General features: G+C 43.0%; 4 protein-coding genes across 4 annotated transcripts; 2 read left to right on the top strand and 2 right to left on the bottom strand.

The window, feature by feature from the left end:
* Positions 1–1,401: 1,401 nt before the first annotated feature.
* Positions 1,402–4,126, top strand: snrpf (small nuclear ribonucleoprotein polypeptide F). Its single transcript, XM_070992171.1, has 4 exons — positions 1,402–1,515; positions 2,404–2,529; positions 3,434–3,498; positions 3,838–4,126. The coding sequence occupies exons 1-4, from the start codon at positions 1,513–1,515 to the stop codon at positions 3,902–3,904; spliced, it is 261 nt and encodes an 86-aa protein (XP_070848272.1). The 5' UTR covers positions 1,402–1,512; the 3' UTR covers positions 3,905–4,126.
* A 220-nt stretch (positions 4,127–4,346) lies between these two features.
* On the top strand, positions 4,347–8,604 carry amdhd1 (amidohydrolase domain containing 1). The gene is made up of 9 exons (XM_070992333.1): positions 4,347–4,483; positions 4,986–5,092; positions 5,208–5,272; positions 5,355–5,632; positions 5,717–5,942; positions 6,212–6,336; positions 6,878–6,971; positions 7,067–7,227; positions 8,093–8,604. Exons 1-9 carry the CDS (start codon positions 4,347–4,349, stop codon positions 8,196–8,198), a joined length of 1,299 nt encoding a protein of 432 aa, XP_070848434.1. The 3' UTR covers positions 8,199–8,604.
* Positions 8,605–8,825: 221 nt separating this feature from the next.
* Positions 8,826–15,053, bottom strand: LOC139350378 (tetraspanin-9). Its single transcript, XM_070991704.1, has 9 exons — positions 14,880–15,053; positions 13,354–13,400; positions 12,636–12,715; positions 12,318–12,509; positions 11,599–11,673; positions 11,397–11,498; positions 11,041–11,172; positions 9,381–9,464; positions 8,826–9,291 (listed from the first exon to the last, which is right to left on the bottom strand). Exons 3-9 carry the CDS (start codon positions 12,696–12,698, stop codon positions 9,220–9,222), a joined length of 720 nt encoding a protein of 239 aa, XP_070847805.1. The 5' UTR covers positions 12,699–12,715; positions 13,354–13,400; positions 14,880–15,053; the 3' UTR covers positions 8,826–9,219.
* Positions 15,054–15,379: 326 nt separating this feature from the next.
* LOC139350379 (endosome/lysosome-associated apoptosis and autophagy regulator family member 2-like) lies at positions 15,380–27,868 on the bottom strand. The gene is made up of 22 exons (XM_070991705.1): positions 27,597–27,868; positions 24,015–24,135; positions 23,697–23,886; positions 23,450–23,597; positions 23,260–23,349; positions 23,067–23,172; positions 22,796–22,945; positions 22,561–22,649; positions 21,760–21,940; positions 20,754–20,882; positions 20,403–20,493; positions 20,095–20,197; positions 19,785–19,922; positions 18,973–19,245; positions 18,317–18,490; positions 18,048–18,237; positions 17,875–17,971; positions 17,700–17,801; positions 17,464–17,590; positions 16,619–16,797; positions 16,113–16,275; positions 15,380–15,818 (listed from the first exon to the last, which is right to left on the bottom strand). Exons 1-22 carry the CDS (start codon positions 27,702–27,704, stop codon positions 15,747–15,749), a joined length of 3,021 nt encoding a protein of 1,006 aa, XP_070847806.1. The 5' UTR covers positions 27,705–27,868; the 3' UTR covers positions 15,380–15,746.
* Positions 27,869–27,947: the final 79 nt, after the last annotated feature.

Consider the following 27,947-nt stretch of genomic DNA (forward strand, 5'->3'; position numbering starts at 1 on the left):
CTGGAATGATCCGACTGGCCTATTGAGCAAAGCCATTTTCCTCCGAGTGATGATACCAACACGTAAAAAGCTGCAGCCTGACTCTTTCCTATCTCAGCCAGGGCATAGACAGAGCCCACCTACACAGGAGCAACACACGAAGACTCTGTCTTTTTGTCTCTTTGTGGTCAGTTTGTGTCTCTTTATGATCATTTTTCATCTCTTTGTGGTTGCTTTGTGTCTCTTTATGGTCACTGGACATGTCCTTGTTGTTGTTTTTTGCATATTAAGTTAATTTTTGTCCCTTTGTGGTAGTTTGATTGACTGACTGTGTCACTTCACACAGTGGCTCTGATGCTAACAGTCACCTAGCTATCACCTTTCTGACACTGGGATCATGTTCCAGGAGGGGCCATTGCCACTGCCAGCCACATCTCTGGCCCTGCCCCTGTTCTCAACATAGACCCACACACACATTGTTACCATGCCATAACTGACACAGTGACTGACTGATGGATTGGTTAATTACACAGAGGGAAGCTCAAAAATGAGAGGGAAGAAAAATAGGCTAAATGATGTAAGGATATGAGTGTTTCAGACATGCGAAGAAAGCTCTGCTGCAATTTCAGAGGAATTTTCTGACAGAACCCAGCCCTTTACAGCGGGACATCAGATGTTAGTTTTATTCAAAGTATCAGGTTTGAACTTGTCAGATGCTTTAGTAACAGGTGAACGCTTCAGTGCAGAAAAATGAGTGAAATCTTCAGACTGTTTGCGCCTCAAGAGAAATAGCTGTCCAGACCGGGAGCCAGCACGACCCAGATATGACACTCAGCTCACTATTTTCTCCTAAACAGGTCAGAGTTTTCAATTACTGAATAATTCTTGGGCGAGATTCATTTTTAAAGTGAAATATTCTACAGAGCAGGTCTGCACAAACAATGAAGATTGACAGCGATGCTGGATATACTTCAGAAAGAAAAAGTATGATTTCATTTGCTTTGGACTTAACTTTACAGTAATCGTATGACAAGTCTGTAAAGAATGTCCTTTCAAGCATTTTATTGTGATGCAAGAGCGAATAATACATGTCATGAAGTCACTTTAAACTCAACTCTGAGGATCACAGACTCATTTTAAGCTTTAGGTAGAAATGAAATGATTGTTCATTTCATAGTAAATTAGTAGTATTAGTAGTATTAGTAGTAATAGTATTTTGAGGTTTTAGAGTCAAAGGCAAGAAGAGGATGACGGCAACAGCACAAATTAATTGTTGAATTAATTTGATTGTCAAACTTAAACATTAACACTCATCTGATATTTAGCAGAGCTCGAGCTGAAAATATAAACATTGTAGTGTTGACGCCGAACCACTAGGGGGCAGTATGTAAAAACACAAAGACTCCTCAGAGGTCAGAGTGCTGCACTTCCTGTTCGGCGGTAAAGCGTGTTCTGCTTTGCGAAGTACAAACGTTATTGTGACGAAAAGTTACAACAATTACGAAGTCCCAGACAGAAGTAAATAGAAGAGAAATGGTGAGTATATCTTACTAACGTTTACTATCATCTCGTTAAGTGTTTTGAAGGATTGTTTTTATTATCACCGCGCAAAGTTAGTAGCCTGTTTGATAGCTAGCGTTAGCTATGTTAGCTTCTCATTCATGATTTCAATTGAATGAATGACTCACGTTTACTCACACAAGCAGCTTAACATGTTAAATTTACTTAGGTTACGTAAACAGTAACGAGACTGGTTTATTGCATTTTTATTTGACTTTGGTTCACTTTATGCGAAAAGAAGTTCGAACCAAGTTTAAACTCTATCCGTAGCTATCGCGTAATCTAGCTAGCATATGCGTATCGGCAAACCGTACGTTTCATACAACGTAGAATTTGCTTCACACAAACACTTGGCTTTGTATCTCTACCCGTAAAGATATTGTTGCTTGTTTTGGTTGCCTGGCCTGTCCGCATCTTCATTGACTTGCTGTTTGCTGAAGGCCGCACACTCTCGATGAACAAAATGATAACGTTACAAAAATGGTTGTTCAATTTCTCATAATGCTTTTACAGGACACCTGCAGCAGGTCTTCAGTAAGCCATGTTACATTTGAAATGACAACCGGTAAAATGTTTTGTGCCGAATTTATTATTATGACAACACATGTCAGGAAAGGCCATAGATACATGATTTAATCTGATGTATGATGGTGTAAGCGCCATCACAGTTATTTGGCAGATTTTTTAAACTGACCTCGGCATGACCTTTGCTTTATGGAGACTGATATGTTTTGCAACAGTCAGAAATTCCCTGAATAGTATTGACGGATGCTGTTGTTATATACACGTGTATTTATCTAATATAGTCAAAGTTCAGTGTAGTAAAGTCTGTATAATAACCCGCCTCATCTTCGTCCTCCATAGAGTTTACCTCTGAACCCAAAGCCCTTCCTGAATGGCCTGACAGGAAAACCAGTGATGGTGAAACTGAAGTGGGGTATGGAGTACAAGGGCTACCTGGTGTCTGTGGATGGGTACATGAATATGCAGGTAAGAGTAACTGTTTTTTTATGCCTTACTCCAACACAAAAGCTTTTTTTTTTTTTTTTTTTACTTAAGTTGTTTTTTATACTTCACTGTGATGTTTGATCAAGTCAGCTTCCTGTGTTCATTCTATATTTGCTGATTAAAGTGATTCTGATGGGCCATCCTTGCTTGCATAAACAGAATACTGAAGCTCTTTTGGATATTGTGCCATTGTTGATCCACTAGTATCTCAACCAAGCAGAGCTGCATTTTTGTTAGTTTCACACTTTGACTTGTTCCCTCTTGACTTTGAATTATTCACACCTTTAAAGGAACGTGTGCTTATGCCCACCTCACACAGTCAACTAAGTTATCTCATAAAACTGTCTCGTGAAGTTACAAGAGTCATAGAAAGTTAGACATTCTGTATAACCTTCAGAGCTTCCTCCCGACCTTAACATGAACAGCCTACCGGCGACTGCGCACAGTGCTAGTGAACAAATCTTTCTTTAACAAGCAAAGTATAACAGCTGTCGGTTTTACATTCAGAAAGTGTCCTCTCTCTTTTTTTATGACACAGCGTTTAATTTATTGAGTGGAAATGATAAACCACAACTGTTTGTAGCAGTGGCTGCACATGCTGCCCATAAAAGCAGCATCTTTTAAAAGATCCTTCATCATATGTTTTTATGCGCTCTGAGTGTGCTGTGACCACCTCAAACACCATTTTCCTGATTCTACATTATTCTCACAGCGGCCAACGTCTCTTCTTCTGCAGTAAAAATTGTGCAGGAAGCATTTTTCTCTTTCTAATAATTTATTGGGATTATATTATCTCAATCTCAGATCAGTGTAAAAAGTACCCGCCTTCCTATCATCAAACAGTGCAAATACGCTTGACCTTTATATTTACGTGTTTTCCTGACAGCTGGCAAACACAGAAGAGTATGTGGATGGAGCTTTGGCAGGTCACCTTGGTGAAGTGCTTATCAGGTATGGTAACATCTTTATTCCATAACTAGGCCAGTTCAGGCTTCTTTAGGTGATTACTTCGTTTTACATTTGCTGTTACTTAAAAGAATATAATGCTGTTTTTTTTAAGGGTCTTTGCCAAGAAAACGTAACAAAATCTGGCAGCAAAGGCAGAATCAGTTTGTTTTTTAAACATCCTTTAGGTTCCTAACTAAAATAACTAACCAGTGTTAATAATTCGCGTGTCATTTCTCAAAGAAGTCAGTGGTGGAAGCTGCGATGCATGACACGATCCTCCCCTTGTGTCTTCTTCTGGCTGTAGTGTGTGTGTGTGCTGACAGCTGCGTTTCATACCTACAGGTGCAATAATGTTTTGTACATCAGAGGTGTAGAAGAAGAGGAAGAAGACGGAGAGATGAGGGAGTGATGAAGAGTCTCGGCCTGTTGCTCTGTCTGAGTGTGACTGTACCTCGTAGCTGACTTAATGTGTGTGTTTGTGTTTTCACCATGTGAAACCGATGGACGCTTGGGGATTTTTGGTTATTTTTCAAGCCATTTTGAAAATGATTTTTTTTTTTTTTCTACCGTATGTGAGGCCAATTTTATGTTGTGACATTGTGATACAGACACAATAAATGATTATACCCTTTCTTAAACTGGTCGTTGTGGTTTTTCTATGTGATATCTAAGAAAAGTTGCTCTTTAATTATAGAAATAATCACAAGGTAAATGTCTCAGATGTCTGGCAGAAGCGCCGCCCCCTCTCTGTGCACTTTAAACTCTGCTCTCCTGCACAAATATTTACCTTGTTCCCAAACTAGTTGAAACCCAGTCACTGTGAAGCAAGTGTCTGCTTTGGATGAATCAAAATGTCCAGTAACTACAGACTGCTGGTGAAGAATGCCAAACAGGTGGTTCTGATCTGCAACAATGGAGAGAAGTACATGACCAAACACCAGATGCAAAATCTTTGTGTGATTGAAAATGGGAGCGTCGTGATCGGAAGGTGAGTTCTCCATATTTTATTCAACTTGGTGTGAAGAAGTGACATGTAGCTTTAGCTTTCCTTCATGCCTGCAGACTGAATGTCAGCACAGCTGATCTGCAGCTGGGGAGGTTTTTTGGTAAAAGCTCAAATGAATGTATTCCTTTGCAGAGCAGGTCTCATGTGAAATAATGCACAGTGGCGGCCCCTGCAGGCTGTAGTGGCTCATTACACAACAACATGCTGAAAGGATGAAAACCTTTGCCACCAATATTTATTAATGTCACTTTATTTCATTATGTTTTAAATATTGGTGGATATTTTGATTTCTGGACAATTATTTATTATTATTGCTATTTGCTCACCATTAGTGGGGTAAAAAAACACTAGTTTGGCCTGAAGGTGTCACATTACAAAAAGGTTTACCCTCCATGTTGGAACATCTCGAGTTTTACTGTGTTAACTTCCATGCTGTACTTTTAAGTACCTGTTGATTCCAAAGTATCTGATGTTTTCCATGCAGTGATGGGCTGATTAAAGCTGTGGGGCCTGCTGAAATCATCAGAGCCCAGTATTCAGAGGCATCCTTTGATAAAGTGATTGATGCTGCAGGAATGTGTGTCCTGCCTGGTGAGTGTCAGCTGGGACTTTTATGCTTTTGCACATCAGCTCAGCAGAAGCCAAATGAGCTATTCATACAATAACAACATCAGTGATTGTGGTTTCAGTTGCCATCTTGTTTCAGGGTTGGTTGACGCCCACACACATCCAGTCTGGGCTGGTGACAGAGTGCATGAATTTGCAATGAAGGTAAATATGTTTTGACCATTTTTATTCAAAGTCCACAGCCATGACAGCTCAGAGTTTTATGAAACAAATGTTATTCTCACAGCTGGCAGGTGCCACCTACATGGATGTGCACCGGGCCGGGGGAGGGATCCACTTCACGGTGGCGCACACTCGAGCCGCCAGGTCCTCGGAGCTGCTGGCCTCCCTCAGCAGCAGGCTGGTCCGGATGCAGCGAGCGGGCACAACGCTGGTGGAGTGTAAGAGCGGCTACGGCCTGGAGCTGCAGACTGAGCTCAGGATGCTGGAGGTGATCGAGGAGGCCAGACGCACCGTACCCATCAACATCTCCTCAACCTACTGCGGAGCCCACGCAGTGCCCAAGTATGAACCGTCTTCAAAATGATCTCATTTCACATCACATCCTGAAGATTCACCCTTCACTCTGCTTCTCTGTCCTTTATTCAGAGGGAAGACGGTTGCAGAAGCCACAGAGGACATCCTGCAAGTTCAGCTGCCACATCTGAAGGAGAAGATGTCTGCCGGGACTCTCCACGTGGACAACATCGATGTGTTCTGCGAGCAGGGAGTGTTTGACCTCGTCTCCACTCGCTCCATCCTGCAGGCTGGCAAAGACATGGGCCTCAACATCAACTTCCACGGAGATGAGCTTCATCCCATGAACTCTGCTCAGGTATCACAGACTCCTGAAGAGCTCCAGCCTCTGAATGAACACCTCTCTGAAAGAGTCAGCACAAACCTGAACATTACGTTAAAACCCGGAGCCTACATTACCCATAATGCAGTTCGACTACTGATCGTTCAGTCAGATTCACGTTTGTTAGTTGTTGTGTCTAATCTTACTTCTCAACCTCATTTTTTTTTAATTTGAGTTTCAGACTCAACCAATGCTGACTCATGTGACATCACTTGACCTTGCTAACCTGGGTATGTGTTTGTCAGCTGGGCGCGGAGCTCGGAGCTTTAGCCATCAGTCACCTGGAGGAGGTCACAGACGAGGGCATCGCTGCCATGGCAACAGCAAAAACCGCTGCCGTCCTCCTGCCAACGACAGCTTACATCCTACGGTACCGTAACACTTACGCTGGAATGTATTTAAGTACATTTACTCAAGTATAAATCTGAGGTACTTCTGCTTTCCTTGAGCATTTGGTCTACGTGCCACTTTGTACACTACTGCCATGCAATTCCGAGGGACAGTGACAGCTAAGTTACCATTTTTGCATTTAAAATTAAACTACCCAGCAGTACATACAATCAATTAGCATTTTCAGCCAAAAACACCGAACATTTCATAGTTACAGCTTCCCAAATGTTACGACTTGTTTTTCCTTTTGATAATTTCAACATATTTGAAAATTGATTTAATATATAATGATGTATCGGACACAGCAGCCATTTTTCTGAGCAATTTTTTTATTTTAACACTTTTAAGTACATTTTCTGAATCATGCTTGCATACTTTTACTTAAAGGAAGATTTTAGATGCAGGACTTTTACTTGTGTTGGACTGTTTTTGCACTGTGGTGTTAGTGCTTTTACTTAAGGAAAGGACCACACACAAACACTCACACACCCTGGCCTGTCTGATAACCTGTGTGTGTTCAGGCTGCCTCAGCCTCGGGCCAGAGACATGCTGGATGCTGGAGTAATCGTTGCCCTCGGCAGCGACTTCAACCCCAACGCCTACTGCTGCTCCATGGTGAGTCCAAGAGGAGCGGTGCGGAGGTGGAACGCGGAGGAGGACTGTGGTGCTTACAGCTCATGCCGTGTCTCTCTCCTGTCTCCCCTCCTCAGCCGTTAGTCATGCACCTGGCCTGCGTTAACATGAGGATGTCCATGCCTGAGGCTTTGGCTGCGGCCACCATCAACGCCGCCTACGCCCTCGGGCGCTCCCACACACACGGCTCCCTGGAGGTCAAAAAACACGGAGACCTGCTGATCATCAACGCCGCACGGTGAATCCACTCACATAAATACTGAAGTATTCACACATTATGTTACACTATACTTCTACTCCACTAAATATTTGAAGGTTATAGTTAGTTTTCAGATTGAAATGTAAATATTTATATCCAAAACGTCATTATTTTATATATTTGTTGTGAAACATTAAGCACCACATCAAGCAACTACAACAGTAAAATGCTACCCAAACATTAATGTATCAGCAATAAACTCTTTTACTTCAATAGAATTAGAAACACAGGACTTTTACTTGTAATGCAGTTATTTTTTACAATGTAGTATTCCTGCTTTTACTCGGAGAATCTCAATACTTCTTCCACCATTGGTTAGGATTTACGTGGAATATAATGTTATGGCATTACTGTGACCTAAATTCATGCTGAAAGGATGTCAAATTTTATGTTTTTATATTCACTGTGACATGTTGTAGGTCCACGCTGTAATTAAAGATTAAGATTAGTCCTTTTTTTGGCTGATGTATTCAGAAAATGCATGTTAAATACTGAAAAAAATTTAATTTCCAATGAATAAACAAGATACCAATATACCATAATGCATTTGACATATATGACTTGGTATGTTTTGGAGCACTTTCCTGCTTATTAAGTCTTAGAGGAAGAATCGGGTAAATTGTAACTTTAACAGGCATATTTTTTTTAACATTATTTTAACATACAGGTGAATTAAAAACACATTTTTAGTGACAGCAGAAACTGAATGGTGGTTCATAGGACGTCCTGTTCGCTGTGTCGTATGTCGCAATGTTAAGTCATCTGATTTGACCGTCACACCAAGTCTAATCTATGTTTTGTCTTGTTTGAATTCTTGATATATTTCTCGTGTGTTTCATTGCAGATGGGAACATCTGATCTACCAGCTCGGAGGACATCAGGAGCTAATCTGTTACGTCGTCATTAAAGGCAACATCGTCTACGATAACGAGAAAACCATGGACTTATGACCAGAAGACAGCTTCCTGCTGTGCCTGTCAGATTACCGAAGGTACTATTAATTATACTGACCAACGCAGCAGGTAGCCAGCAGAGCTCTGTGTACTTCCTGGAGTCTCCGCTGGTTGCCTGACAGCCTAGACTGTAGACATGTCCTGATATTTTTGCTAGGCTAAGCTAATGGGCTGCAGCTAATATTTAACACATTAGGAACATTTTGGGAAGCCGTACTGTAATTCTCAAAATGCTCCTTTATGTTAGTATTGAGCTAAAAAATCAGCTTCAGTTAACTGCTGTGAAACTAGTGTAACCAAGTCCTCTAAAAACCAGCGTCTTCTGATAAATGTCATGTTCCCTGTTCATGAAAATGTGTCTTCATTTCTGTTTCTGTAAGAGAAAAACTTACCGTCAATAAATCACCAGTGACAACAGCAGGCAGGAATTTCATTATCAGCTCAGAAACAAGAAACAGGTAAAGGCGATCAAACGGTTGATTGATTGATACGATCTGACCTTTGTTGACCTTTGTTGAATTAAATGTGACCTGATGCTCACCCTGTTTTTATCTGTCTAATCAAAGAGCTGCTGTCTGACAGTCAGGGTGAGAGCAGATAGCAGAAGTGTAAAGAACGAGGTCAACGAGTCGGTCGAGTGCTTTTATTGAACATGTTAGTACACACGGCTTGTTTTACTGTATCTGAATAGATCCAATCCTGCTTAACACAGGCGTGACTTTAAACAACCAAGATAAAAAAACCCTTTTCTCTCAGCTCTGACTGTCACAGACCAATCCTCATCGCAAACAGTTTACACAAAAACACGCGTTATAGTGTTGTTTTCCAAAGCGAAATGTAAGAAAGACTAATTGAAATGCTATTCACAACAATAAGTGGGTGGATAGATGAAGGAATGTGAGATAAAAGGCTGTAGTGACACACAATAACTGGCTAATTTCAACTAGAAACAACAGTGAGGCTAACAGACAGATATATTTATGTCCCCAAAATGAACAGCATGGCTGCGTTCACCCCGTCAGGCTTCATACTTCTTCCCTGCTCGGTGGATCTGTTGGTAGAGCGTCATAGAGAAAGCCATGCCGAGGAGCTGCCAAGCAAAGGGACAAAAAAACAAAACATTACAATAAATAAACAAGTGCTGTTTGAGGGTTAAGGGCTACGTAAAGAGGAGCTTACCTGTATGACCAACACACACATGGCGATGGTTCCCAGAAGGTGTTTGTTGTCATCCAGCCACTCCTCCACCTTCTCATAGCAACCCTGAAAACACACAGCAACAGTAATTAGGGAGGGGGGGGGGGGTAGAGCACATCAGACTAAAAACGCCACCACTCTGACTTCTTGTTTCATATAAAAGTTATACAGACAAACGTGTTTGACGCCAAAGAAAACAGATGAATTGAAACTGATTTTTTCAAAGGAAAAATCCACGACTTGCTTGTTTTTTAATCTCGTCTCTACTCGTGTTTCCAGCTGGATTTCCAGTCGTAGTTTGAAGTGAAAAGATGCCGTTTCAAGCACAAATGGGAAAAACAACATAACTGCACCCTCAGCTGTGATGAGTTATTAACAATATTTCAACCATCGGTGTTTTTTGTACACTTGCAGTGACACAGTGAAGCTGAGTGTGAGGCGCTATTGTTTTGTTCCTCATTTAAAGGAACACTGTGGAAACATATTGGCTTTCTTGCAGAGAGCTAAAGATTGACACCACTCTCAAATCTGTACAGTAAGTATTAAACTATAGCCAGCAGTAGTGCTGTGCGATATTACGATATATGTCATAGTGCGACAGAAAAATGTCTACCGTCTATTGTTTATATCGTAATTTTAACGTGTGGGCTGTGGTTAGCTCGGCTAATGTAACTGCAGCAACCCTACTGCTTCGCGGTAGCAGTTTACGTCACCTGCAAGAACTCCTTTACTGCACTGCTAACGTTTTCAACCATGCGTACGAGAGATTGCGGGAGCATAGACGTAAACAACGTAGCAGAGATGGAGAGCACAGTGGACGCTGAACCAACAGAACCCAAAGAGGAATTGGTGCCGAAAAGAGGGAACAGGAACTCCATTGTTTGGCACTGGTTTGGATTTAAAAAGGCAGACAACGACCAAAAAACGGTAATCTGCAAAACATGCCACCAACAAATCGTTACTAGCGACTCGAACACGTCTAATCTTTTCTATCACTTAAAGACACGGCATGAAGAACAGTAGAGACAGCGTTAAAATGCGACAAACTACTAAAGTTAAATCATGAAGTGATGAAAAGAAAAACACACACCAAACGAGCCTGAAAGAGTTGATGTCCGAAGACGTTAAAAATATTTCTTTTATTTTTAATTGTCTAGTAACAAAATAAAAAGTAGAAACAAAAAGAGGGACTATGGCACTAAAAAGACTTTATATTGTTTTTTAATTGTCTTGTCCCTTTATATATAAAATATGTGTTTTATAAATGAAAGGAGAAAATATCAGGCATTGGCATTCATTTCATGTGTGTATATAAATAATTCTAAGTAAAAATACTATATCGGGATAAATATTGTTATCGGGATATAGAATTACCTATATCGGGATATAAATTTTTGTCCATATCGCACTAGCCAGCAGCCGCTTAGCTTAGCATACTGGCTGCAAACTGCTCTAAAGCTCCTATTGAACACATTATATCTTTGTTCATTACAAATCATTGAGCCTTAGAGGTTCGAGTAGGCAGATCTAGCTGCCTCCAGTCTTTGTGGCTTCATACACAGCAAACAATCATCCAACTATCAGCAAGCAAGCAAATATGTGCATTTTCCAAAATACCAATTGACTCAATGACCACACTGACCCGTGTCCAGAAGGTGTTGGAGGCGTTGCGTCCACAGCCCTGGTAAAACTGCTGGCAGCAGCGGTCAGGCACCACGCTCTCGTGCAGGGCAGCGTACCAGTCATTGTGGTTCATCACGCCACAACATCGCCACTAGTGCACGGACAGGAGGGATTAGTGTTTATTATTAACTGAAGAGCTACTTTAAATTAAAGCTGAGGTTACAAAGCGCATCACAGGATGACAAACACTTGAATTAAAAACAAGAGCTCCAACACTTAAATCAAAAAAATCTATTTTTAAAACAGGTGAAAGGCTCAGCCGTTAACGTACTAGTCAACATTAACTTTTCCAGGCCTAAAAGGTGCGTAACAAACCTCTCCCTGTATGGTGTTCCATGCATCCCTCAGGCCGCCGTTGTTGTCTGTGTTGTACAGCACCAGCCCTTCTTTCAGGTCCCGTCTGGCATTTTCGCTCACCTGGGCAAACAGAGGTGAAGAGGTGGATCATGGGATATGCAGGCGGGCACGCTCATGTACAGCAGGAAAATAAAGAAATCTAAATGTTGCACAGTCTTACCTTGTCAGTGTAGACAAAGAACAGGATGAGGAGGATGAGTTCAGCCAAGAGGATGACCAACAGAACGATGAAAAACTGAAGAAAATTATAAGAAAAAGAAAGATGGAGAAAAAAAAACAACCTTCCATGTCAACATGAGCAGAAACATGCAGGACACAATCATGGTGCATTTTAATTGGTGCAAAACACTGGAAATATGAACTACATGAATAAATTGGACATATTACCAGCATAATAATCCCTGTAGAAAAGTTTTAAAATATAGCAGACAAAATAAATGAACTTCCAAAATGTTTAGATGACAACTTTTTCTACATCATCGCTTTTCACCAGCGAGTTGCTGTAACGTTCAACACAACCTGAACACAACATAACTTAAGAGTAGCTCACTAACCTCTTGAAGAGAGAGGCCTGTGGAGTTGCCAATCTGCTGTAAAGCACTTGCAAATCTACATCTACATTCAGGCACTGGCCCTGACTGAAGCCTGGATCCGTCCAGAAGACACAGCCACACCAGCTCAGCTGTCACCCCCGACATGTATCAGACCGCTTCTTTATTTAACTCTCAAGACCAAACTCTGTACTGAACACCTTCTTTCAGCACGGCCTCGTGGCACCTGTGTCCGACTAGACCAGAAATTAGCCTTCTGCACTGACTCTTGTTGTTCTTCTCAAACAAAAACACCACTGATGCATCATGGGAATTGTAGTGCACTCACACTCAGCAGCAGGCACTTGTTCTCCTTGATGGCACCCAGGCAACCCAGGAAACCTGTCACCATGACGACGGTGCCGAGGGTGATGATGAGGTTGGCGGCGGAGAGCGACGGGAAGGAGGGCGACAGGGTGGCGAAGCTGCCCTGCGACACCGACAGCCACACGCCGACACCCAACAGCCCACACCCGCCCAGCTGAAACGCACACAGGAAACTCAAACACTTCCTGCTGATCCAATCGGAACACTTTGACTAATTAACTGATTTCACTACTGATTTACAGTAACATCTAAAGAACATCTGTGTGTGTGGATTAATTACCCAGAAGAGCAGGTTGAAGAGGAAGAGCATGTATTTAACGCAGCAGATGCAACCACGAGCCATGATTGAACCGACAGCCACTGCAAGAAAGTATTTCAAAAGAAACAAGAAGCAACTTTAATCAAAGGAAAAGGCTGAGATTATTCAAACATGTTGTCTATTAGTCAAGTGTCAGCACTGTGCAAAGATAAAGACACGAAAATGCTGAATTTTAGGGAGTAATGTGAACTTTTCTGATATAAACTCATGTCACACATCAATCATAACGACAGGGGTTAGAGGTTCTTTTAGGGGGCAATATCTGGCATCTTAGACTTAACTGACTGAGAAATTCTTTGGTGGCAGCAGCAGATTAAACATACACATAAACATCAAATACATTTAACAAAGACGAGTAAGGATGAGAATAAAACTAAGAAAAAAATCTTAAAAATACATAACTCACTATATAAGCACAAAATAACCGCAGTTTTTACTATAAAAGTACATAAAATATAACTCTTAAAAATGTAACTAAGTACATAGTTATATAATATATATTAGAAGATGTAATACAATATAATTAAGTATATAAAGACAGAATAACAGCTACGGGCCAGTCTATTGGTGGCTGTTAGTTGACCCGCCTCTTCGTTTCCTGTTACATCATTCGATCTGTAAACATTTGGCCGGGGAGTCATGCAGAAACCACATCACAACAAGGAGGAGAAAAACTCACCACTTCAGGAGGAGACGCAGGAGAACGGAGAAGCTGGAGCGACGAACCTGTGACACACAAACACTGAAGCTGTTTGTCGTGTACGAGACGAAGTGTTTCTCTTAGTGGACAGTTCATCTGAAACTTTTCTACATAAACATCTTATTTGACAACAAAACAAAACTTCCAGTGTTTGTTTTACAAAATAAAAGTCCTCCCATGTTGACGAGTCAGATGTTTGGCCTGACACTGAAATTAAAAACTAACAAACTATAAAAATAACATCCTGCCTCCTAAAGTAAACAAAAGCTAGATTTAGCCAAAACAACCAAATAAGGGGATTTTTTTATTTAATTGATGTTAATGGATCATTCAGACATAGAACTATATTTCCAGTTAGTGATTAGTAAAGAAACACTTTGCATTTACAGGAACAAATAAAAAGTATTTTCCTTTAAAATACTCTGGAGTGTTACTGCTGTTATACTCAGCATGGTGACTTTTTTCGTGTTCATATATTCATACAGTCAGCAGTAGATCCTTTACTTCAATACCACACTGTGAAAATACTCTGAAGTAAAATATTCAAAAGCTTACTTTCGTGAAGGTACGTAAGCACTATCAGCAAAACTTTAAACACCAGAAGTGAAAGAACTGTTTGTGTGTAATATCACTGCTGCATTCATGTGTTTGCTGCATTTTCCCATTGTACATGTTTGAGCTCATTTGAAGTACTTTATCTACTGTTGGCTGGTTAAATCTGCAGCAATGCATCATACTCTATAAGTCCTGTGAGAACCACGTATCTCCAAAAAGCTTGACGAGCTCAGAAAAACAGCCTGTTTTCAGCATTTTCAGCTGACCCACGAGGCTTTTTAAAGAGTTTATTTAGTTGAAGAAGGAGAATTTCCTCAACACATGAAGGAAAACTTCGTCCTTCAGTGTATCAGGAAAAACTAATTTACAGGAATAGAAATGGAGATACATGATTTTCATTGGACAGGAGGGCTATGTAATCTGAGAAGTAACTAAAGCTGTCAGACAAACGTAGTGGACTAAAAAGTGCTTGTCTAGTTATACTAGAAGTATAAAGCTGCATGAAACGGAAATACTCTAAAGTACAAGTACCTCGAATACTGGGCTTGCAAGTACTTTCTACCACAGGATGCAGTAAACGGGTTCATGTGGTCTCTCCAGGAGTCTCTCAATAACACATCTGCATTTCCGCTTCAGACGAACAAGCTTTGTTCGTCTTTTATTTTGTAGTTTTTATCTCTGGGCAGCGGCTTCTGGCTCGTGCCGACGTGACGTCACTGGCCTGAAGTTCAGTTTGCGGTTTTTCCTGAAGTTTACGCAGAAACAATAGACAATCAAACTGAGCGTTAGCATCGCGGGTAAACACGCAAAGTCTACGCTTTAAAGCAAACCAAACGCGACGATTTCCGCCGAGAAACGAGTGAACGGCGGCCCCGCGGCTCAGGCCGTGATTGTTTTCATGCCCATGTCCTCAAAAATGAGACGAGGACACAAAGGAGGGAGTTTCTTACCGCTGGCTACGACCTGGAGCTCATCTTCACGCTAACGTGTCGAGTTTCAGCCGCAGAAAGTTTCACATGCCGACTCGTGCCGCTTCCCCTCACAGCGTCGCTCCGTGCGGACTCATAAATCCTACGGCTGGAGGAGTCGCCTGTGAAGTTTGGTCGATGGCCGCGGAGGAGGAGGAGGAGGAGGAGGAGGGTGACTCCAGAGAGGGCGGAGCACAGCGGAGGGAGGACACGGAGCGAGGCCCCACTGTCCGGGCTGGAGAGAGAAGGACCCGCCGGGCGAGGACCCTGACCGTCAAACGTGCGCCAAGTGCTCCATCATCACGGCGCAGTCACGCGGATTTATCAGGAACATCAAGCATCGCTTTGCTGTTGCAGCAGTTTGAGATTTTTATCTTTTTTGTATGGAACTACAACTATTGATAATTTTATCGGTTAATCTGTAAAACTGTAAAAAAGTGTCACACCTGCGTTGCAAGAACTGTAAACAATAGCACACAAATCCCAAAGTCAAACAGGACTTTAATAAAGGTTCATCATTATAACATTGATATAAATACGTGACTCTGAACAGAAAATATTAAATAAAAATACAAAACATACAAAAAAAAAAATAACGAAACATTTGAAGTGTGTTGGTCTTTCAGTTGCCTCCCTGGAGCGTCCGTGGCGTTACAGCCGCAGTGTTTCCTGTGTATTCTAGTCGGGGAGGAAAAGCCATCGTCCAGTTTTTGCCAGCATCCGAATTTTCGACTGGGGGTCTGCAGAGGTGCCCCCCCAAATGACACATAAGGAGGAGGGCAGTGATCTGACCACTGACTGACAGCGCTGACCTCCCTCCTGTCTGTCTGTCTGTCTGTTGGCGTCTGTTTATCCCAGGACCCACTGATCAGGCTGGGACGAGTTCAGCTGCACAGACTCGCTGCAGTCTCCATCCTTGTGCTGAAAGACACGTGTTATGTGAATACTACTTCGACTGTTACTACAATACAGAACAACAGCTGTGGACGTGGAGACGTGTTGCCAGAGGGCAGTACAGCACTTTTTAGCCATTTAGGCTCTCTGGATGTCGGACTGTGAAATGTCTCATTAGCTGAGATTTTGTACTGACATTCATGGTTCCCAGAGGATGAGCCCTGATCACTTCGGCCATCCTCTGACTTAAGCCACACCACCAAACTAATGTGTATTACTGTTACAAGAAATGGTTGAAACTTCTAAAAAAAATCCACACACCTTGTTAGCGATGGCCCGGAGTTTCCCCAGCAGGGAGGGTTTCTGGGTGTAGACCACGTCGTCTTCGGGTTCCTCCCCTTCAGCCAGGGCACAGCTGTCTGCAGCTGGAAGCTCACACTCCTTGTTGGCAGACATCACCAGGCGAGAGTACTTGTACTCCAGCCTGACCACAGACCACAGGGACACCGTCACCATGAGACAACACACTGTTTGACATAAAGTCCAGTGTGAAGGTGAGCGCTCATACAATAATTATTGTGTGCAATAGAAAAAGAAAAACAACGTACTTACAACGTGCAATTTTTACCATTAGCAATATTATAACTCAAGATTATAAGACTAAAAAACAGCAAATCAAAGTAAAAGTAAACATAGTGAATAAGAAAAGTGTCCATCACTGACAAACAGCTGCTGACGTCTCTCCCTTTAAATAACAATTCACCGTGATCTTAATGAGCACGTTGACTGAGACTGGTGGTAGATGCTGATTGGCTGGTGTCACTAACCTCTTGTTTTTCTTCCAGAAATAACACGTGAGGGAGACGAGCAGCACGGCCACGAAGGCTCCGCCGCCAACGCCGACCTTCAGCCACAGAGCGATGGCCTCACACGGAGAGGAGCTTCGAGCAGGCAGCGACACACCTTTGGTGCACAGCTTTGGCTCGTTCCACACGTACAGAGTTTCCTGCAGGGCGACAGGCGGAGATTTGGCTTCACAAGTCAAATGATGGAGCAGACAGATTCCTGATGAATGAACTTTTAAAATTATTACCTTGCAGATACAGACTGAAGTAAAACAGTTAAAACTAGAATGGGTTTAAGTTATAGTAGAGTACAAAATAACTTTTTCTCTGGGAAGAAAAAGCATTTTTCCAAGGGTTTCTGTTGAATGATGCAATTAATAATGCAGTAAAATCCAGTCAAACTGAATCATTTACATCTGGAAACTAAAATAAAATTCATTGAGGCTTGATGTTTGAAGCTTTTTATTGGTTATTATATGAAGCTACTAAATACTGTAATAAGAAATAATCCATAATTCATTCATATACTGCAGAGTATATGTTTGCTATTTAGCCAAATGACTCCTTGGATGGTTTATATATTTGGTTTATTATACTTGATCGGAGATTAACTTGACTTTCTGCTGAAGTAATCAGAGTATTTCACCACTTTGATTATTTGGAACTATTGGAGCACAACTCATGCTGAATTACACTTACGTTACAGTGGTAACATAGTGGTACTGGGTGTGTGTGTGTGTGTGTGTGTGTGTGTGTGTGTGTGTGTGTGTGTGTGTGTGTGTGTGTGTGTGTGTGTGTGTGTGTGTGTGTGTGTGTGTGTGTGTTACCTGCATGCCTCCCTTGCACGCCCCCTCTATCTGATGGTAGTCGTCCTCGGTGCAGCGTGGACAGGCACTGGCGCTCTCCCACAGGAAGTGAAATGTGCATCCATCACACGTTCCTGCAGGACAGGACCTGCAAACAAACACACAGCGGTTAACATGTTCACCCTCCTATTAATTAATTCAACCAAAGTGAAGTACTTGCAGTACATGTCTCATACACTGAGTACATCATCAGGTACCTGGGCACAGAGAGCTCTCCTCGTTCAGGCTTCTCGGGGTTACAGCGGACACTGATGACTGAGCTGCGACCCTGATCACATGAGGCTGTTGCCTGCGTCGACCTGAAACCAAAGAAGGACACGGTGAGGACTTAAACACAACGAAAACAAACGCGCTCTGTTTATCGTACTGCACCTGTAGAAAAAGTGGATGTCTGGAACATCCTCTGAGTTCTCAGGAAAAAGATCTGGTTTAGCGTTCACGCCATCGAGGACGGTGTCCACTGTTGCTCCTGGAAAGAAAACCCAAATGTCAAATCCAGCGCTGCCAGCGAACGATCAGATGCTGCCGTTTAACAAGCCTCATACCGATGAACGTATCTGCAAGGCTGATGGACTGGGAGGAAATGGCCATCCTGAAGCCCCGCCCATCTGCTGGGATGATGGTTGATTGACAGATGAAGCTGTCCACTGAGTTGACAAACTGAGCCGCGTCGCTCTGGTCGTCCTTGCTGGACACGTAGGTGACGTTATCTGTGCAGATGGCAGCTCTCTTCCCCTGCGGCAGACGTGCACGTGGCATGAAAATGATCTGCTAGTTGCTCTGGCAACGCTGCTATCACGCACGTGTGAATTACCTTGTGGCCACACAGGCTGATGTTGAACAGGTGGAGGTACTTTGTGCCTTTAGAGGTGAAACTCGGCCCGACGGTCAGCGAGGCCGCGTCGCTCAGGGCGCTGAGGTCAAAGGTCAGCGTGCGGTTGTTCTCTGTGTGGGTGAAGGAGCAGTCGCTGTAGCACCGAGAGTGTTCCTGGAAGAAAAGGAGACACAAGAACCCTGACAAATTCATGAAGAGAGCTTCAGATGGTTCATACTGATTGATATGATGCCAACATTATAATATTCTAAGCCATGACTTTGATTCTGATTGGCTGAAGGATGTCCATTAATTCCTGATAATCGACACCTACTAAGTAGTTCATGTGTTCTACTGTTCTAAATGAATGTCCAGCCTGTATCTAAAATGATTACAACAGTGAGCGATTTCAACATTTCTTTCGATCTATCTGGAGAAAATGACAACTTTGATGACTGACTGTAATGTTATGATTGTTCCTAGTCAAATCCTGTTACCATGGAAACTAAATTATGGTTTGTGCTATAAGTGGGATAATGTCCATCCACGGTGTCCATAATCAGGGATTAATGGAGGCCACTATGTCATCCATTAATTGTGTCATATCAGCGATAGCATCGAGTGATACCCGGTCTGAACACAGAGCAGGACTCTACCTTGTTGCTAATGCTTCCAGGCCCACAGGTGACACATGCGTCCTGGCCGTAGGTGTGGCGTCCTGCTAGGTGTGTGTTGGGCGGGCACTCCTGGCATCGGTTGGTGTCTCTGTCGATGAAAAAACCAGCAGGGCAGGGGACGCAGGAGGAGCCCGCCTGCTGGGAGTTCTGGGGTACCAGAGCGCAGGCCCGACACGCCGACGCTAACCCATCCAACACGTTGGTCACGCTGATGGAGTACACCTTCACCATGTCTCTGACGTAGCGCCGCACCTACAGACAGACATACACAGAGCAGGGACACACACATATGCTAAGCTGCAATTGAATTTTTTTGAGTTTTAAGTTGAACGACACAAAGTATAAACTTTTATGTGATACAAATACATCGTTTTTTTGAATAGCTGCATGAGAATGACATAATTATGAAAAAAAAGCCATGCTACACAATAGCTTTGAGCTAAGTGCTAATGTTAACATGCTAACATACTGTATTATTATTGTTTGTGTTTCGTACTCTGTTTGTATGTAGCTTTTATGCTGCTTTGCAGGTATTCTCTTCAAATTTTGTATATTTTTACAACCCATTGGGTCTTGCACAGATTACGCTAACTAGCTTAGCTGATAAATGCTGTGTTATGTGGCAGTTTCATACTATACCTGTCCCCCCAAAAAATGCTTCAAATTAATATGCCAAGAGGCTGATGTTTAGCAGGTAAAGTTTATCATTTTCACCTTATTTGGTGTGCTAAGATTTACTAATTAGAAGTAAACATAAAGCCGAGGCTTTGTTTAACTTTGTGTTCACTCACGTCCAGAGCATGGTTAGTCCTCTGGAAGGCCCACGTATACGTGACAGAGTCGTTCCTGGTCATGCTGTGCGAGTATGACTGCTTCCCCTTAGTGCCTTCCCACGACTCAACCACTGTGGTGCTGTTACTGTTCACATCCTGCAGGGGGCATCACAATTAAACAGATGGGAAAATGTATAATAACAGCAATATGCAGAGTGCTGTAATGAGGTGGTCCACAGCTGAAGTCCACCATGAGTATTCTGGCTTTCTGGTAAAATTAGTCACCAAATGACTACCCTCTGCTGCAAACACACAGTCAAACACACACCATCATGAAGTAGAGCTCACAGTCGGCAGAGCAGATGGTCTCAAACACAAAGGTTATCTGGCCAAACTCACTGCCGGTCATCCCTGAAAGAGAGGCTGGGACCCTGCCACAAAAACACAAACACAGATTTGGATGACACACTTTGAACATGACTGTGCAAACTCACAGAAATGTGTTTATATTTTAAAAGCGGATTTCAGCAGGAAACTGCTGCCGACAAAAACAGTTCTTTGCTGTTAAGTCAAGTGATTTTCTTTATCCGTCCAGCAGAGCTGCCACACAGCCATCAGGAGAGCGCACGTACTTACTTGAAGCCAGGCACATGCAGGGTGAGGATGAGATAGTCGTTATCTGAACTGCTTGCTCCACTGCGAATGTGGTCCCCTGCAACCTCCCACCCTGATGGACGACAGATACGATGCGCTCACATTACACTTCATTCATTCTGGATTACAGATCGCTGCCTATGTCGAGTTGTGTTGTGTATTATGTTGTTGCATCATTATTCATCGTTCATCAGAAAATACAGTTAGTTACAAACAGTTACTTCGTTAATAGTACACAGCTAGTATGCAGGTAATAGTTAGTACTGTATGTAGCTAATAGTTGTGTAGTGTATAATGTGTGTATAATAGTGCCACAGCTGTTTTTGTGCTCACCGTTCATGTTGTCACATTTGGAGTTTCCCACGTTGAAACAGGAAGTCTTCATGTTGTAAGGCAGCACGTTCCACCATTTGTACTCGTAACCTAAGACTGGCTCTGTACCTGCAGGGCACTCAGTGCAAGCTGGTACACACACGCACACAGGCGCGCACACACATGCGCACACACAGGCGCACACACACACACACACACACACACACACACACACACACACACACACACACACACACACACAAGCTTCATTTAGATTCAACAATGACATTTTCCTCCTTGGTAAAACATTATGTTTGCGCAAGAGCCATCTTTTCAGGAGTGGGATAGTATGAACAGAGTATTTCAGAAAGCAGACTTTAGTATTGGTTGCTATGATCAATTCACTGTCATTTAATAAGCAAACATTTGCTTTTTCCAGCTTCTAAAATGTGAGGATTTCATGCTTTTTTGCTATATATGATAGTTAACTGAATATCTTTGGGTTCTGGACTGTCGGTTCAATAAAACAAGAGCAGGTGATTAAAAGATAAATTGAGAAAAAAATCAACATAATAACTGGAATGAAAATAATCATTTGTTCAACCCTAATGCTACAGAAACTAAGACCTTTAGTAAATTGTTCATTGGTACAATATCTGTTTTACTTATGTGTGTATTTCCTATGTATGTATATGTGTACACACAGTACATATATATACTGCAAAAACTGTACGTGTGTTTGTGTATCTTTTTTAAATTTTTGTGTTTTGTTTTACATTACATTAGGTCTATTTGTCTGTAAATGAAATGAATTTAAAAATATGAATAAAAAAGTACATTTATGAGGAATGCACATGTTTTCTGCACACCAATTAGTATGTGTCATCATGAAGCAATAGAAAAGAACAAGTCGTTTCTTTGACTTTTCTGAGTTAAACACAGGTTGCGAAGCTCTGATTCGATGAATACAGCCACAGTGCCTCGGTAACAATGCATGTCAGGTGAGGACAAGTGTGGACAGATTTACCGTAGGTGCCATCTGAGTGGGTTCCAGGTGGGCAGGGCAAACAGGTGGAGTCGTTGCTGTTGTAGAAGCCGGGGTTGCAGGGAGGGCAGGGTTCTCTCACCCCTGTTGCAGGCAGCTCCATGGCCCCCGTGATGTTCTCCACACAGATCTTTGGCTCCACCCAATGATACAACACCTGCGTCTGTATCCGAAGAAACCACAGAGGTTATGATCAAGGGCAGGAAGTGAGCATCTTACTAGAGGCTGAGATCCATAAAATGGACAATAAAGCTTAAACTATTCAAAAACAAACAATACCATTGACATCAGAGGGATGTGTTGCTTCTCTGCTCTTTCACAGTCTTCGCTCTTACTCAGCGCTTTCAGAAATGTGACTCAAAGCAGACCAAGGTCGTGGACGAGTGCCAGGGAGGTTGATTTAGGATCAGATGACATGCAAAGCGCTCACTAAGCTCTTCATCATTTCCTTTCTCATCGCATTATGCAACTTCTCTAGTATCTCATAAGAGCTGACGAAACGTCTTCACTGCAGATAATCAATGTAAATGTAATGCAGTGAAAGACTTCAGACGAGACGGGCTGTGCTGTCCTCCTGTGGAACTGTCCTGCTGATCGTGTATTAAATGTTAAATGAATCAAGTGTGTTTGCAGTTGTCAAGTTTTCATTGGATTGTGTTGCTTTGTTTGAGAACTAAAAACAACTAAAGTGTGAACTAGTCGATGACAACCATCGTTAAGCCCTCTGCTCTTTGTGGCTGTGTGCAGGGTGTGTGAAATGCAAAACACGTGGATGCTGCTGACCTTCCCTTCGCTGTCGCAGGCCGTGTGGATCGGGAAGTAATCCTTCTCTGAGCAGGGCGGCCTCACTTTACACTCTGCCCATCCTTCATCTGAGAGAAAGCAGAGGAGGCGTGATGATGCAGAGAAACAGGCTTAAAACCAACAAGTATTTCACATGCAAGGAATCTAACAAAAAAATTACTGTCAAAACTCACTAACACAAAATAGTACATATTTTAGTAGTAAATGTACATACGTGAGTAGTGGTGTTCAGGGCAGGGCGTGCAGGAGGACGCGCCCTTCACAGAGAAGGTGTTGCTGGGACACGGCTGACAGGACGAGGAGCCGGGGGCCGAGCTGAACCAGCCGGGCCGGCACGGAAAACACTCTGACGTGTAGGCAACGCCTGCGGTGACATAAAGCAGCACAACATGCACAAACACACAAAAGCACATTTTTACCCTGTAAACTGACACAGGTCTTGTTTCATTAAATATTGCCTTATTGTGTGTCTAAGTTTGCTTTACCCTCTATTTGGATTTTCTTGAGCAGCACAGGTTTGACCATCTTCCCTCCCACCAGGATGCCAGTGGTTCTCCAGTACAGGATGTTGGTACCAGACTTCAGATTCACCTACAAACACAAAAGGCCATGCACACAGTGAAGCACACAGAAACCATGACAGTGTCTTTACTAACACCAGCAGGGCCAGATACTCGCTCTGTGTGTGTCCCATTCTCCATTGTTAGTGACTTTAATCCACTTCTGGTCATCAGTCTGGGCCATTTCCTGACACTGCTCGTTCTGGACCTGAAAACATGTTGACGTTAGAAATTAGAGACAAAATACTATTTACACTATTTGCTATGAACAAAGAGGAATGTCAGAGGTACTGTCAAATGAGGCTTACGTAGAACTCAAAGAAGATGTTGTTGTCGGGATACTGGTAGGTGAAGGAGACAGAGCCCTGTTTCTCCAGGTGGACGGCATAAATCAAAGACACTGTACACTCATCACGGTTGGACTCCAGATACACACCCTGCGGCATCCATGATGAGCTGCCGCACAGACAAGACAGACTCAGCAAAACAGCGAAAAGAACAATGGGTGGATACTGTATTCCTGGTTATGATTACATTTATGAGTGTCTGCTTCACCTGTTACAGGCCTGAATGTCTTCTCCATTTGGCCCAGGGTCCAGGAAGCTGGCCAGGCTGGTGAAGCCTGCAGGGATGGCGTCCCACTGGTCAAAACGGAGGCCGCTGCCTAGCGAATAGGAGCCGGCCACACACGGTGTGCACTGCTGTGTGTTCATCTCTAAATACTTCCCGGCCGGACAGGAGAAAGCTTTGTGACAGCAAGGAAAAAGAAGGGTCAAACTGACATGCAAACACACACACACACACACACACACACACACACACACACACACACACACACACACACACACACACACACACAGTGGCAGTTCTTACAGCAGTCTGTTCCTCTGGTTGGAGGTGGAAGGTCTGAGCAGGAGCCTGGATTGCGAGGGATGGCGACCCTCCATCGTGACCCTGTGCTGTCACACTCTGTGTACTGGTAATAGTAGTCCGTCTGCAGTGCACACATTTGGACACATACAGAGATCAATACATCATCCAGTCTGTGCACTTTTATATGGATCAGTCGCAAGATCAGTCGGTCAGTCCAGCTGAGCCCAGCTCAGCAACTGTCTGATGGATTAGCTTTAAAGTTTGTACCAACATTCATGGCCTCCAGAGGACAACGTTTACTGGTTTCAGTGATCCCATGTTAGCATGTGCACATGTTAGCACGGGAACGCACTTAACAGAGATGGTAAACATGCTAAACACTGTACCTGACTATTAGCATGTTAGCATGCTAACACACTAAATCAAGATGGTAAGCATGGAAAAACTGTACCTCAACATATGCGTTAGCACATAAACACACTAAGTTGGTGAACATGGCAAACATTGTACCTAAACATGTGCATGTTAGCACGCTAACACACTAAATTCAGATGGTGAACATGGTTTAGGATTAGCATGCTAACAGACTGTGAGAATGTTAGCATGCTGAGGTTAGCATTTAGCTCAAAGGGCTGCTGTGCCTGAGCACAATCTTACAGAGCTGCTAGCGTGCTTATAGATCCTTTGGTCTTGCTGTCCAACCAGACATGCGTGACATGATATGCAAAAATATTTTTGAATTCTTTACATTATGCTACTGTGAACACACATTGAACACACACACACATACACACATCTAAACCCTCGTGTGACTGCACCTCCTGTCTACCTGGAAAACCAGCGTTTTTCAGTCACGTGCAGTACTGGACACACATGACTTGGTGCAGGCATTAAGCTGATTTCATGCGAAAACAAAACCTCGTCATACAAAAGGGAACATTGGAGGGGCGGGAGGGTGCCCACGGTGAAAGCGATGGCTGACCCCAGTCACCATGGCAACCAACTGCTGGAACAGCAACGGTCCATTAAGAGCACGACAGCAGGTCATCTGTACAGTCGCTTCTTTCCAAGGACCGCTGGGTGTGACGTTATGCTGATCATCAGAACTGACTGAACATTCATTTAGGAGAACATTTTGTCCAAAACGAATATTTATGAGTCCCTTTAAGCTCCACAGGAGTGAGAGAGAGAGAGAGAGAGATAGCGTCGTCATCAGGAGTGTGTTCAGTGATTCAGAGCTGAGTTTTTTTATTTAATTTATTATCTTTCCATCTGAAAAACTATAACTTTACAAATTACAGACCGGCATATTTTATTTTCACTGTTTTTGTGTCTGTTTTTCCCTTATAATCTATGTCCTATAATTTAATTTGTTATTTTATACGTTTAAAAAAATCCTCACTTGAGTATACGTGAAAAACTCAAGCACACTTATTATTAGAATTGTACTAGAGTGGTATTTAGATGTGGACTTTCAGCAGATTAAATACTGAGATTCAATCTCTTACCCTTTCTTACTCATTTTACCTTTCAAAATTGAAAAGCCAAAGACTTGAAATCAGTTTTCTACTTTATGCAATCCTTGGGGAATGAAAGCAACAAAGCCCAAAAGTACGTCTTCCTTTGTGCTTTTAATGCGACTTCCTCGTGTCTAAAGCTTTGCTCTGGCAGATCTCCATCTCCTCCCCCGAACCTGCTGTTGACCTGGGCAGACAATCAGCAGAGCGTGCAGGCAGCTGGCTGCAGCAGAACGCTGACATCTGAGCAGCAGCTAATTAAACCACAACAATCTCAGGAATGACCTGCGACGTGTGAACGGGAGAATTAATCAGACACACAGGGAGATGGTTTACAGATACAGGACGTGTGTGTGCGGCACAGATCAGCTGTGAGCTCTTTCTAAATGACTAGCTCTGCATTAACAGAAATGGCCATTCATGCCACGCACCCCCCCCCAACACACAAACAAACATACAGACTGTGGACTGCCAAGCGAGAGGCAGAACACTTTATTAGCATCTAGCATGGCAACCTGCGCTGAGACGCACCTGCTGGTGCTAATGTGCTGATGGGGGAGAAAAGGTGAGGCTGATAAGACAACAGACGTGGGCAAACGCCAAGCTGGACGCCTGGGTGACTCACGCCTGTTGTCATGGAGACTGATGGGGGGGGGGGGGCATGACAATCCATCCTGAGTCACCTGGTTGAAAGACTGGAGGTTTCAGGATCTGTGTTGTGGACTGATGTGTATATTGTATTGAATGTTTAATGCTGGAAAGCTTTAAAACGGTGATGCGGGGTGAGGCAGGTGTTACTGATTCACAACGAATGATGGGTGATTTAACTGAACGTCCATTAACAATCCTAGTGAGACTGATTACTCCTGAATTCAGCTCTTCATTCAGTACAGATTCAGATTAACAATACAAATATAACAACATAAATACATGATGTAATGTACTTTATTGATCCCCAGGGGAAATTCACAAGCCATCTAGCGGACAACAACAAACTAGCTCCTCCTTTCACAGCTTCAGCATTAATGTGATGCACACTTTGATGCATCACTGATAATCCAATAATATAACAAACATTATGATATAATGGCTCATTTTGCATCATGAGTATTTTTGTCTTTTGGTACATCAAATTGTACTTCAAAAAATTTGAATGCATGGCTCCACTGTGAAAGTATGTGATAGCAGCCAGTTATCTTAGCTTAGCATAAAGACAGGAAGCAGGTAGTGAACAAAATTCACCTACCAGCACCTCTGAAGCTCACTGACATTATTATTCATTTAATCCATACAAAACCTACGTGTAACAACAGTTTGTGGTGTTATGGCAGGTTATGTTGGCTGGAAAAACAGTTGGTGCACTCCAGGTGTTCTGTTTCCCCAGTGCTAAGCTAAGCTAACAGGCTGTAGTTTGTTATTGAAAGGACAAACATGAGTGGTGTCAGTTTTCTCATCTGTTTCCCAGAATTCACCTTGTCTTCACATCTATTGTGATGAAATATGGATGTTAACGTGAAACTGAACTAAACAATTGAGCTTTTTAGACCGTATTAACAAAGATAAGATTTGGTTTCATACATCCTGTAACATCCTCACTTTGCTTCCGGGCCCCATTAAAAACACTCGAGGATCCCCGGAAGTCGCTGAACCCCGACATGCCCTAAAAGCTGCCAGCTTCACAGACTGAACCCTGGATGCTGAGTCCACAGGGCATGAAAAAAACCCTGACAGCGCTGCCGGTTCTCTCTCCTCCTCAGCGGGTAACCCTGGTCAGGCAGGCCGGCAGAGGCTGCCCAGAGGAGGAATGGAGGCAGCAGACAGCGTCATCTCGTTATGGAGCGTGTTTATGGTCAACATGAAGCGCATTTTAAGCCGATCAGCGGCATACATGGCCATTTTCTTCACTGGATCATCGCTTTAAAACAGGTGATAAATCACTGTCATTTCTAGATGACAACAATTACTAAAAATAACCATTAAAACGCTTATGTTGGCCTCTCAAAAAAGCACTTGTGTTTTAAAGTAGCTTCAGAAGATAATTATAATGAGAGTGGAGCGCACGCACCTCATCGCACGGCCTCAGGTCTCTGTCGTCGGACGCTGATGGCGTGTGAGCGGTGAAGATGAGTAGAAAGCAGCGGGAGAACCACGAGGCCCACACCTGCTCCCGCATCCTCGGCTCGGGTGACAAACAGCCGGCTGTCCGCTGCCTGGAGCCACAAACATGAAACAGGCCGAGCGGTCAGTGTCTCTGTGGTGCTGTGCCTGTCATTGATGCCTGCCTGTCTCTCACTCACCCTCCACCTACACCGCCGTCACACGCGCGGTACACTAATTAAACTTCCGGTCTTGCCTTTCACATTAAAACTCATCTGTAGAATAAAGTGAGAATAAACATTTGAAATGAACAAGGTGT

Source organism: Chaetodon trifascialis, chromosome 22 (assembly GCF_039877785.1).
Source record: "Chaetodon trifascialis isolate fChaTrf1 chromosome 22, fChaTrf1.hap1, whole genome shotgun sequence".
Lineage (NCBI taxonomy): Eukaryota > Metazoa > Chordata > Actinopteri > Chaetodontiformes > Chaetodontidae > Chaetodon > Chaetodon trifascialis.